This window comes from Protopterus annectens, chromosome 1.part2 (assembly GCF_019279795.1).
Source record: "Protopterus annectens isolate FY-2018-M chromosome 1.part2, PAN1.0, whole genome shotgun sequence".
Lineage (NCBI taxonomy): Eukaryota > Metazoa > Chordata > Ceratodontiformes > Protopteridae > Protopterus > Protopterus annectens.
Genome location: NC_056727.1, coordinates 559,656,341 through 559,669,684, shown reverse-complemented (window position 1 = coordinate 559,669,684; position 13,344 = coordinate 559,656,341). Strand labels below are relative to the sequence as shown.

Sequence of the window (13,344 nt, the reverse complement as noted above, 5' to 3'; positions counted from 1 at the left end):
ATAAACTATGATATAAAAAAAAACGTATAAAACTCGATCCCTAGCAGTTTGGCTTTGTTAAAAGCAGATCCTGTCTAATTTTTTTTGACAGGATAATGCAAACTGTGGACATTGGTCATGCTATTCATAGAGTTTAATTCAACCTTGCCAAAATATTTGCCTACATTACCAACAAGCTAAATGCACTCCAAAGTGATCCCTATGTAGTTAGATGGATAGTTGGCTGAGGAAGAGAAACCACCCTGTCAGGGTGGCAGGTGCAGCCTCAAGTGAGACTGATAGTAACCAGTGGAGTATCACAGGGTTCCATGATGGGACATTTGCTATTTGATATATACTCCTCTGATCTCCAAATCAAGACCAAGGTACTCTTATTAACCAAGTTTGATGATGATTGTAAATAGGGTGTTACATTCAAACCCCCTTCTGATATGCAGAAGCTACAAAGTGAACTTACATATTTTAATAGATGGTGTGCTGACAGTGGGCTAAAAATCAAATGTTAAAAATGGCAAATAAACCTTCTATCCAGACTAGATTACAGAAATCACCTCACTCCAAAATAAAGATGTTGTGAGAGACACGGGTCGATAATTCCCTCTCCTTTGACCACCATGTTGCAACAGCAGTTAGGAAATCCTTTGTATCTGGTACAGCTGACTGCAAAGGATAATTCTTCTACGTCCAAAGAATTCTTGATTCCCCTCTATATTCTGTACTCATCAGTCCCATAATTGAATATAATGCTCCCTTTGGGATGTACATTACTAAACATATCAAGCAATTAGAAAGACCCCAAAGGTTCCTAACAAAAAGATCATGGGACTAAAGGACCTCAAGATATCAAAAGTCTGGAGGTTTTGCCCCATATTCTGTCCTACAGACTCCTTAGGAGTCTGACAGCCCAAGACCTCTTTATTTCTCCATTAACCAAACAAACCTGTGAATGCTAGAACCAGAGATCTGAACCTTCTTTTGCAAATAAATAAATCACTGTGGAAAGACAGATTTGTCATACAGTGATTACCCCTTTTCTGGAACAAACTTCCTCCCAAATTAAGCAATTTGACATGCTGTCTTCTTTTAAGAAGTAATTAGACAATTGGATGGCTATTCATAAATCCACCCCAAGTACGACTGGCCTATTGCTCCTTGAAAAAGGAGGTAAGGTCTAAGGATAGGTACTGGCAAAGCATAAATGGCCACATGACAATTTGCCTTGTACAGCCTGTGAGTCTATGATTCGATGCTGGTCATCCTCACTGTTACAGACCATGGATATTCAGCCTTAGTTACACTGACTCTATGGTAGTCTTCCTCAGTGCTACAGACCATGGATTCTCAGCCTTAGTTACACTGATTCCATGCTAGTCTTCCTCAGTGCTGCAGACCATGGATTCTCAGCCTTAGTTACACTGTCTCTATGGTAGTCTTCCTCAGTGCTACAGACCATGGATTCTCAGCCTCAGCTAAAGTAACTTTATGCTAGTCTTCCTCAGTGCTACAGATCATGGATTCACAGCCTGAGTTACACTGAACCTCTTTTAAGTCAAAGAAAAGTCTCCTAAACATATCAAAAATGACTCTGATCTCACATTTACCAAAACTGTGTATGTTACACCAGAATTAATTGCTGTTTGTTCATTTTACAGTTAGGAAGAAGCAGAACTACAAGCTATATTACAGATAATTATACTAAGAATTGAGTTCATGAGCTTCAAGTCAGCTGAGAGTAGGGATAAAGGAAAAATCAAACTCCTAATCAGCACACAACGATTACAGTATAGAGTGTATAAGGAATGCAGTAGGAATATCATAGATGTATTCTGCTCTGCAGTGTATGACTGCATGTTGTTAATGCTTCAGAGTAGACAGAAGAGCAAGAAAAGCCCCATAATAAACTTGGTAATCACGAGAGTGCCTAGCAGTCAGGCAGCTCCTCTGCTTACACAAACACTGCCCCCTTGGGCTCACAGGAAAGCATGTGGTTGGATTTTGTCATGTTCAAAGATTCTGAAATATCACTATTCCAGGCAATGAGTGAAGGAGTTTTAAGGTAGAAGGAAGTACATTTATAGACTTGAAACTGTACAGGAAATAAGATAGGAAAAGCATCGGTTGGGAGTGTAGCCAGAAATGTGTATGGTGTTCCTATTGCATAGTATGTGCTGGGATAACCCGTACAGAGAAATACTATGAAGTGCAGTAATTTGCTAGGCATTATTCTGAGCATGTCCTCCCCGCGGTCGAGTGGCGTTCGAAAGACATGCGTCAATGGGCGTGCCTTCGTTGAAGGTTGGACGTCGGGCTGGCAACTCGGCACCATAAAAAAAATCTACTGCCAATCATTAGCGGACTGGAGTTCCGCTGTAGCGACCCCTAACCGGGAAAAGCCGAAAAGACAAACAAAAACTGCATGCAATTCTAGGTGACTTATCTCTGCAAGGAAAGGGCAGGTAGAGAAATATGCAGTTCAGAGAAGAGTGAATAATAAAGTGGCATGCAATTTTTGTCCTCTTGTATTTACACAGCTTACAGTGCCTATCAAACTTAGATTTGTAACCCATGGTATATGATGAAAAAAACTCAATAGCTCAGAGGTAACGGAAATACAATCAGTCAACAAATAATGTCTTTATTCTCTTCCCCAACCAAAGACGCCAAAGTCTCAAAACACTATTATTGTGCAAGATGGCAAAATAAAGTCATCACACTAAGGTCTTACTCAGGTTTATATGACAATGGTTACCACTTATGGAAATCCATCAATACATACCTGAACCCAATGTCTTTAAGGAAGACCGGTCATACCTTTTCACCCAGTCATCTCCATACTTCATCAGCAAGCGGAATGCAGTAGGGGCACCATAAAACTGATTGATTCTTAACCGCTGTACAGTCTCCCAGTACCTACCTAAAAATAACCATAAGCACAGTAAGATAATATACATGTAACGTTACACTTCATCAGTAAAGAGCATTCATTGTTTATACTGCATGAAAACAAACCATCTGACAGTAAAGTATGGAACATTAATGTTATCAGGTTTTGATGTTCTCAATCTCTGTCTGCAAACTGCATTAGCTCTAGCAAGACACTTAGTCAAACCAAAGCACCCATCAAGGTCATCCCTGCTAAGAAGCATGTCTGTCTAATGAATTTTAGCTTGTTCAAAATAAGTGAAATAAATAAGTAAACAAGCTATATTTAATGACTACTCCACATAACCAAAGGACAAAATGGTCACTTGGTCACTGCACCAGAATGTGCAGCAATGACTTTAACAGTCTAACAGAAGAATACATGAACACGAGCAACAAGCACTTGCCATTACTGAACAGCTATTCATAGGCTGGATAACAGTAAGGATCAAATAGCTGTATTTGTAACAAAAATAAAAATCATTCTTCTCAGTTATCCCAAAAGCAAAGTTGCAATGGCCATACACTGTACTTGCAAACACATACTCCCCCCAGGTCAGAGGCTTAAACAGATCAACCTTTACTGGAAAAGCTCACACAAACTGCCATAGATTTCTGTAAGGGAATAGTTTGTTTTTGCTTTTTTTGTATTTTGTATTACTTCACTGCTTTCTTCTAATTTGTATACTGTGGTGTATTTTCTTTACACTATGCATACCTCTCAAATTCTTTGCACAACAAATCCCGACAAAGACAAAAATAATGGGGGGACAAAGCCCCAAAAATAGGGACAAATTGTAAATAATCTTGCTCTCAGAAACTTAGAATGTTGCTACAATAAAACCTGTTGTGTTAATGTGCATTTTCTGAAGGATAAGAAATCTGAAAATCAAATGCCTGTCCTTATTTAGTGAATTCAATTCTCACTGATTTGCCACAAAAAATCCAGAAAACCACAAATTTTATGAGAGACAGACCAAAAGTTGTTGTGTCTTTCGGCTTTTCTAGGTTAGGGGTCGCCATAGCGGAACTCCGGTCCGCTAATGATTGGTAGTTGATTTTTACGTGCTGAGTTACCAGCCCTGACGCACAACCTTCAACGAAGGTATGCCCATTCACGCATGTCTCCACTCAGAAGACGCTCTAGCTGAGAATCGAACCGGACAGCGTCTTACTGTGAGGCGACAAAGTTACCGCAGCACCACCACAGCGGGGAGAGACAGACCAAAAGTATGAGGCAAAAATCTGGACATTCTGCGAAAATCTGTACAGTTGAGAGGTATGAACTGTGTTTTACTTATATTCTGCTTTTAACTGCATATTTAAACTAGGAAAGAGACCACAGCTGTGTCTCTTGTGAACCGAACAGAAATTAAATTATCCTTCAGTCCCCCACACTGGTGCTGTTGTGATTTTAAACTCAACTGTTTTTTTCTAATTACCTGCCTCTTATGTTAGTTAGACCACATACTTCCTTCCCCCTCCTCTTTCACTGGCTATTCTGGGTAAGCACAAAATTATTATTTTGGGAAATCACCTCTCTTCAGCTATTTAAATTTATTGGCCATCTCACAGTATTCCACAGAACCAGAATGCAAAGTGCTCACTCCCTTCCAGTCCATCTTGCTCTTTTAAAATTAGTGTCTGTCCACTTAAGATTGCTAAAGCTTAAGTTACCCCCTCTTTCATATCTAACTGGTTAGTGCACACTGCAACTCTTATGACATTAACTGATTTTTCCATCTTACCATTAAAATTTATAGCATCTAGTCCAATACCACCAATTACTGGAGAGCCCACACTCTGTTTCTCAGTAGTTGTCTTGGGATTAGTGTTTCCATTTTTTTCCCTGGTGAGAGAAAGAACATAGGGGCATTATTTCCTGGAGACTGTTGATCACCAGAAAACCTGATAACTGCTTCATAGGAGGCAGCTTGGAATTTGTGCTTATAGTTTGCACTTCTGGTGAGAGAAGAGAGAAAGTGCATTGATTCCTGACTGCTTCTGATTGGGCAGTGAGTGTCTGCTTTGGACCTTCCTAATTGGTCTGGCTGCTATTCAAGACAGCTACCAGGAAAAGCTACAACAAGCCTACAGACCCTTGCATTATCTGGGACAAGACTGTTGACCACCACAGAGCCTGCGGTCTGCTTCTCATCGTGGAGTTGGTAATACTGTTTTCCTTCTAGTGAAAGAAGAAGCAAAGGGGCATTGTATCGCAGAAGCATGAAGCTGTGGTGAGACTAGCACTAGTAGAAGCCAGGCAGTAGCCAATCAGGTGAGTTCTTGACAAAGCTAATTCTTTCTTTTCAGTAAGTACTGCTTGATTAGTTGCTGTCTAACCTAACTTCCGAACATCTCCCTAAATACTTCATCCATAAATCATCAGGGTCTACTTATTAGTTTCCCTCTCAAGTGTCTGGTAGTGCTCTGTACATACGCAGACACCTTGAGTTGACATTTTTCTTGTAAAAGCACCCTTGAATTTCATCAATACTTAGTCACACACAGGACAACTAGTTTGCAGTGACAAGCACTGCCCCGAGAGTTGCAAACCAGATACTCTTGACATTACTTTATAGTCTCACAGAAATCAACTAATCAATAAAAAGGGCCTGTTGCCATGGATATGAACTTTCCCACTATCTCCTTTACCAGCTTGATGGATACGGGCATCATGAGGCAATGCAGCAAATACCTCAAGTTTCCTGATAACCGGCTAATTCTCAAACAAACTTATATGGTTTGTGAGAGATGTATTTACACATTGTCACTGGAGGCAAAGCTCTCACATAAAAGCACTCCTAATGTCAATCCGGTTGTCAGTAGTACACACACTGCACCCATCACTCATAGTTCAAAGAAGGCACATACACCCACATATGCTGAGGCACTTAAATGTAACATTCCTAAACCCAAAAGACCTCCTTGCAAAGTAAACATAAATAACCTCAGCAGCCCTGAATGCACTCTTTCAAAACAACACCAACATTAACACATACAAGCAATATCTCCTGCAGCCTCTACTTCTAAGCCCATACAGCAAATCACCACATTATCCAACATTCTGATTATTGGAGACTCCATTGTGAGATAAACTCATATCCCTCTCACAAGGCTGAGTAAGGAGAAAGTCACAGTCAGTTGCTTATAAGGGGCAAGTATCCGGCACATTACACACACACACACTCAGGTCATTGTTCCACAAGTACCAGTATGACTCAGTTGTAGACCATGTAGGTGCAAATGACCTGAGACATACCTCCTAGACTATATGAAGAGAGACATCATGGAGCTCTCTGAATATGTGTCAAAGGCTGGTGTGAGCTTAGCATTTAGCAGCATTTTACCTTCCAGAAGGATGATGTTACAATAGGAACAGAAGGTGACTGACTTTTATAATTGGCTTACTTTCTAGTGTCTTTCTAAGGGGGTGCAATATTTGTCACCACGGAAAAAGATGGTCAACAGACCATGCTGCTTTGCCAGGGATGGTCTGTACCTCTCCCCTAGAGGCTTTTGAATATTAGCTAAAACATTTTCCACCCCATAGTGCATTTTTTGGGCAATGCCAAACTGAAAGTACTTCCTACATAGCAAATTAAAAACCAGGAAAATCTAAAGGTGTTACTCCTCAATGCATACTCACTCCTCCAAGAAAAGGAAACCAGTCTGGTGGATCCCTGCCATAAACAAGCTATACAATAGAAGGAGGAAACTATTACAGAAAAGAGTAAAATCCCAAGAAGGGAAGACATCCCTGATCAGTATCAGCAAGAAAATACGATCACTCATAAAATCGTCCGAGGCGAGCTTTGAAAGAAAACTTGCCAAGGACTCCAAAGATAACCACAAGGCATTCTTTAGCTATGTCAAAATCTAAGTGACAATGCTCAGATCTGCTCAGAGTTAGTGCAGAATGGCACAAAATACACTGAACCAACCGATATTGCCAACATCCTGGCAGACAGGTTCAGTGCAAACTTCACCCCCCTCTCACCCCCAAAAGGGCCCATAACCATACCAGAAGAATGTAGAGCCCCTGAAATCACAGACACTCAGGTTAAAATAGCCCTCTCCAAAGCCAAAAATACAGCATCAATGGGACCAGACGGTGTCCCAGGCTGTGTCCTACATGAGCTCAAAGACGAACTAACCCCTCCTTAAACACACTGTTCAAACTCAGCCTCTCCACAGGCTATGCACCCATAGAGTGGTGCACAGCAACGGTTATTCTGCTCCACAAAGGTGAAGCCACAACAGACCCCGGGAACTATCGCCCTATAAGCCTGACTAGCTTGGTCTGCAAGGCTATGGAGTGCATCATTATGGAACTCATTAACAGAGACATTGGGAACCTCCAAATACTGGACCCTACCCAGTTCGGCTTTGTTAAGGGCAGATCATGCCTCTTAAACCTGGTGGACTTCTTTGAGACAGTTACCAAGGCTATAGACAAGGGAAAGGTGGTACACACAGCTTACCTAGACCTCACAAAGGCCTTTTGACACCATTCCCCATTCTGGTATTATAGACAAGCTCACCAGCCTGAACATAAACCCCTATGTCACAAGATGGGTTGCCCATGGGCAGAACCCACATAGTGAGAGTTGCGGGAGCTAGGTCTGACTCTAAACCGGTTACATGTGGCGTTCCCCAGGGCTAAGTCCTAGGACCCCTCCTGTACGGCATATACTTCTCAGAGGTACAGACAAGCACAGGAGGACTATGGCTGACCAAGTTCGCAGATGACTGCAAACTAGGGGCTATAATTGACTCACCGGCTGATACAGACATCCTGCAAAAGGATCTCACTGAGACGGATACCTGGTGTGAAAATCATGGCCTCAAGCTAAATGCCAAAAAGTGCATAGTTATTCCCTTTGGAAATAACAAAGTACCTACAAACTACCACATAGGTGGTAGTCCCCTAAATACGGAAAACGTAATAAGGGATCTGGGGACCCAAGTAGATAGTAATCTCTCCTTTGATAATCACATTGCCAAAGTGGTTAGAAAATCCTTCTATGTGGCCCACCTTATCACAAAAGGGTTTGCATCCAGATCAAAAGAGGTCATTGTGCCCTTCTACTCATCACTCATCAGACCGATCATACAGTACAACGCCCCATTTACAAGACACCTGCAACAGCTGGAAAGACCACAGAAGTACCTCACCAAGAGGATCACTGGCTTCAAACAGATGCCCTATGCAGCTCAACTGAAGAAACTCCAGCTGTACTCGGTTGCATACTGCCTGCTCAGAGGTGATCTCTGCCTGGCATACAAGGCAATGTCCAACCCAGAATTGTTGGACATGCTCCGCCTAAAGAAAACCTTATCCCCTCGAGCCACACGCTCTAGGGATTGAAACCTCACCACAACAATAAATAGGATGTGCTGGAGGGATAGATTCCTGTCCCATAGACTTCCCATGCTTTGGAAAAAGATTCCAATCTATATTAGGTAGAGCTCCTCGCTAGCACTCTTCAAGAGAAACCTTGACAAGTGGATGAGAAACAGAAAGTTTACCCCGGGGATCACTTCAGTGGCTCTGCTGGACAGAGGCACAGGAACTAATGTAAGGGGGCAGCGAAAGCCTACACATTCTGGCTGGGCTTATAAATGCCTTTGGGCAGATAGCCTAGTACCTACCTATGAACCTAGGATTCTAAACAAGAAACAACTCTCCTCACCCTAGAGAATGCTGTTGTCTGTACAGTCATTGAGACATGGTTTAAAGCCATTGAGAGCACACCAGCTGTGCAAGGCTATAATGCCTTCCACACATTTAGAGAAGCTACTACACAGACAGAGACTGAAGGTGGAGGTGTTTCGATTTACATCAAAAATAATTATACTGCAAGGCTGGTCAAACAAGACAATGCAATCGAGCTTTTCCATGTTGAAAATAACATAGGCAAAATTCCATGCAACTTCATTGCAAGCTATAGGTCCCTTTCTATGGTCCAGGAAACCTATAACTTGCATTTAAACTTACTGGAAACACTCACCATCCAAACCACTACCATATTCATGGGAAACTTTAATTATCCCACTATTATCTGGGAATCATATATGACACCAAACATACAGGCACAGAGATTCCTGGATTTTGTAAGCACAGACTTGGACCAGATTGTCAACAGGTGCAAACATAATGGATCTGATACTCACTAATATAGGACAGAACTGTACACCCCCTAGTATAATTTATTCTCTGGTAAGGTTAGACAACAAAATGGTCTCCTTTGAAGTAAAAATAAAACCCAGAACCCCAGCTAACCCTGGAATGTTCATACTCTAAGGCTAACTTCCTATTATCAAGTAATAACGTGGCAAATTTTCAAGCCTCCATAAACTCTGAGAATACTGCTGGCTATGAAAAGCTTCTCAGAAACCCTATACAAGCATGTAAATAGCTGCACAGAGGTAGAAGTACCCACCAGGAAGAAGTTCAAAACTAACTAAAAAAAAAAAAGCCACCCTTGTGGAAGTATAATATCAGTAGGCTGTATAACATAGGAAGAAAGGAAGAAAATCATGGCAAAAATTTTGAGGTGTAGCACCCAGCAGGATAAAAGCACTCTCATCAAAGTAAACAAACACCTCAGAGGACAAATAAAGTCTACCAAAAGCTCCCCCCCTTTTTTTTTTGTAAAGTTGGCCTCCAAGGCTAAGGGCGACCACAAGCCATTCTTCAGCTATGTCTGCAACCTCAAAAGCAATAGAGAATTGTATGCAGAGCTCATTGTTAATGGTGCCACCTATACTGAGCCAGAAGATACGGCAAACCTACTGGCAGAGAAATTCAGCTCTAACTTTACCCCTCTCTTCCCCTCAACCTCCCCTCGGGAAATATCATCAAATATAACTCTCCCAACTATCACTAGGGAACAGGTCCCCAGTGCATTCTCTAAGGCCAAGAAGACTGCATCAGTGGGACCAGACAGTACCCCAGGATGCCTTCTAAATAGCATGAAACATGACCTATCAGGCCCTATGGAACTACTATTTAACTGTAGCCTCCAAACAGGCTTTATGCTTCACAAATGGAGAACAGCAACAGTCATCACTCTGCACAAAGGTGGGCCATCTACAGACTCTAGAAACTACAGCCCCTTAAGTCTCAGCAGTCTCACATACAAAGCCATAGAAAGAATTATCACAGAAATGATCAGTAATGACATAGGAAACCTCCAAACACTGGAGCCTGCTCAATTTGGTTTCGTCAAGGGAAGGTCATGCCTACTAAACCAGGTGACCTTCTTTGAGAAATGCACTAAAGCAATGGATGAGGGAAAAGCAGTTCACACTGCTTAGCTTGACCTGGCCAAGGCATTTGACACAATACCCCACTCAGGCATTGTTGACAAACTCAAGAGGTATCCTTATGTCACCTGGTACATAGCCAGCTGACTCACAGACAGGACCCAGGAAGTTAGAATTGTGGAGTCCACATCTACAAAGAGGCCAGTCACAAGCGGAGTTCCTCAGGGATTGGTCCTGGGACCGTTTCCTTTTTGGCTATTACTTCCCTGGAGTCAAGGCCAATGTCAAGATCCTCTGCCTAAATAAATTTGCAGACAATTGAAAATTAGGAGCAGTCACAGGAACCCCCCCCCACGACACAAATGTTCTCCAGGTAGGGCTGACACAGATCAATAACTTGTGTTAAAGCCATGGACTAAAACTAAATCCCAAGAAATGCATAATAGTATCCTTTGGGAAGTCATCTACCCCCTGATAACTATCATACTGACAACACATCCCTAAGATATGACAGAATAGTCAGAGACTTGGGGACATACATAGACAATAATCTAGCCTTTGACAACCATGTATCTATAGTAGTGAGCAAATTATTTTATGCTGTGCAACTTATAAACAAAGGTTATGGCAACTAGGTCCAACGAGATCATTGTTTCACTGTATTCAGCATTCATCTGACCTGTCACTGAGTACAATGCCCCTTTGGTATGTACCTAACCAGTCACAAGCAACAACTGGAACATCCACAGAGGTCCCTCGCTAAAAGAATACAGGAAGTAAGTAACGTGCTATGCAGACCACCTAAAGGCCTTATCACTGTATTCTTTTCTCTTACAGAAGGGGATGTTGAGGGGAGATCTATGCCTGACGCATAAGGCATTATCAGACCCCACCCTGATGGACCTCCTGCAAATACGCAAAACAAAATACCAGAATTACCCATTCCAAAGCCATAAGCCTTGTCTATGATATAAATAGGACCTGCTGGAGAGATAGATATGTATCCCAGAGACTACACCTTCTCTGGAACAGGCTCCCCATCCATGTGAAGCAGAGTTCCTTCCTAACCTAATTCAAGTGTAACTTGGACAATTTGATGGAAAACAGGACATTCATCCTGGTTTGGCATCATCTGTGTCTTTAGTGAACACAGGCAGCCTGTAAATGGTTCATCTCCCAGGCCCTTGCTTGTAAATGTTTCATCTCCCAAACCCCTATTTACATTAATCAAGGGTGCCAGAACATGTCAGAGATTTGTGATGCGTGGTTAGGCTTAAAAAGGCAACTGAACAAAAAAAGCAACTCGTAAGTATGGCTAGTGCATCGGCGCAAAAAGTGATAAATCAGACAAAACAAAGAGCCAGCACAAATCCTGTATTTAGAACAGTGCATTAAAAAATACACATACACATTACAAAAAACCAGACCAGTTTCGGCTTTTCAGTCTTCCTCAGTGAACAAAAAATAATAATAGATGCCATTTCTCCAGCAGTATGATTAATTAACCAATATTCACTTAATGCATCAATTAAGAAGATTATTTAGAATCCACCTTACAGGTCCTTCAGAAAACGGAAAATACGAGGTTTATTTGAAAAAAAGTTTTGATGCACAATCCACAAACTGGTTTATTCATATTTGTGAGGGACTATATAAAGGGTTAAATGTTATTCTAGGTCATCTGATGAAGTCTTTATGAGGAGAGACGAAAACTCTGGTGCTACAAGTACGTTTATGTGTTTATGCAGTTTGTGGATTGTGCATCAAAACTTTTTTTCAAATAAACCTCGTACATGAAGGACATGAAGTTAATTACAATGGAGCTATTGTATTAGAGTGCAGTGCTCTTAATGAAGCAACAAGGAGAATTATTAAATCTGAATGGGAAAGGTTTGTAACCATTTCAGACTTGGAAAAGCTGCCCAATAGCCCTTTGAAATTTGTATATAAGAACTCATCCAGTTTGAAAAGCATTCTTTAACATGGTGTTAAAAACAAGGCAAGGAATAGGAGGAGAGTGGGGACTTACAAATGCGGCCACTGTTCGCAATGTGCAAGTATAGCTAACACAGACAAACTTTTTTTGAGGGTAGGAATAAGTGGGTATACAGCCCTGGGTACTTTCATTGTGAAGCCATGGGGTTAGTATATCTTGCTCTGTGTGCTGAGTGTAGATCCTTCTATGTTGGTAAAACTGAACGTAGACTCAAGAGAAGGATTTATGAACATAATTATGATATCTTGAATAAAAAGGAGACTAATGCTTTATATAAACACATGAAAGTTTGTTAAAAGCTAATTTTATTTGTGTAGTCTTGGAACAAATACCAAAGGAAATCAGGGGTGGACTATGGGAGGAGAGAATAGAGTTCAGGGAACTTTGGTAGCAAGTAACCCTGGAAGCATCAAGCACCCCTGGTTTAAATGACTTCATATCTATTGTTCCATTACTAAAATTGAGATCTGCTAAGCTATAGTTTTCATCTAAGACACAGTTCCTAATAAAGCCAGTAGATGGTGCAATAATGTTGTTTTTTACATCACCTGAGTAAGTTAAAATGCTTTTATTATTATTATTTTTACAATTTTATATTACAAGGAAAGTATTTTATGAATTTTAAAGTATTTATGTAGTAGCATGTTTGTAAGTAAGTGTTTATTTCTCTGTGTAATTTAAGGTTTCATATAACACTGTTTTCCTAAAGGAAGTGACAGTTTTTAACATTTTTTATTATATAATGTGATTGGTTTATTCATATTTGTGAGGGACTATATAAAGGGTTAAATGTTATTCTAGGTCATCTGATGAAGTCTTTATGAGGAGAGACGAAAACGCTGGTGCTACAAGTGCGTTTATGTGTTTATGCAGTTTGTGGATTGTGCATCAAAACTTTTTTTCAAATAAACCTCGTATTTTCCGTTTTCTGAAGGACCTGTAAGGTGGATTCTAGTTACAATTTTGGTGCTTCTGCTTCACTTTTTTCGTTTAAAGATTATTTAGAAGTATTCATTGAGGCCAGGTGGAAAAAGCCCCCCTAGCTTAACAATCCACTTTTTTTCTTTTAAATTGAGTATTTCATGTAAACCTGCTTTGTCTGTTGATTATTCAAAATACAATCAATAATGGTGAATCTAAAGATCCCAGTCTTG

General features: G+C 40.9%; 1 protein-coding gene across 1 annotated transcript in view; it reads right to left on the bottom strand.

The window, feature by feature from the left end:
* The window catches only part of ACSS1 (acyl-CoA synthetase short chain family member 1), a 1,456,620-nt gene that overhangs the window by 510,767 nt on the left and 932,509 nt on the right, over positions 1-13,344 (bottom strand). The window contains exon 7 of the mRNA XM_044057731.1: positions 2,777-2,914. Within this exon, the coding sequence (XP_043913666.1) occupies positions 2,777-2,914 (138 nt within the window). The remainder of the gene's footprint in view (positions 1-2,776; positions 2,915-13,344) is intronic.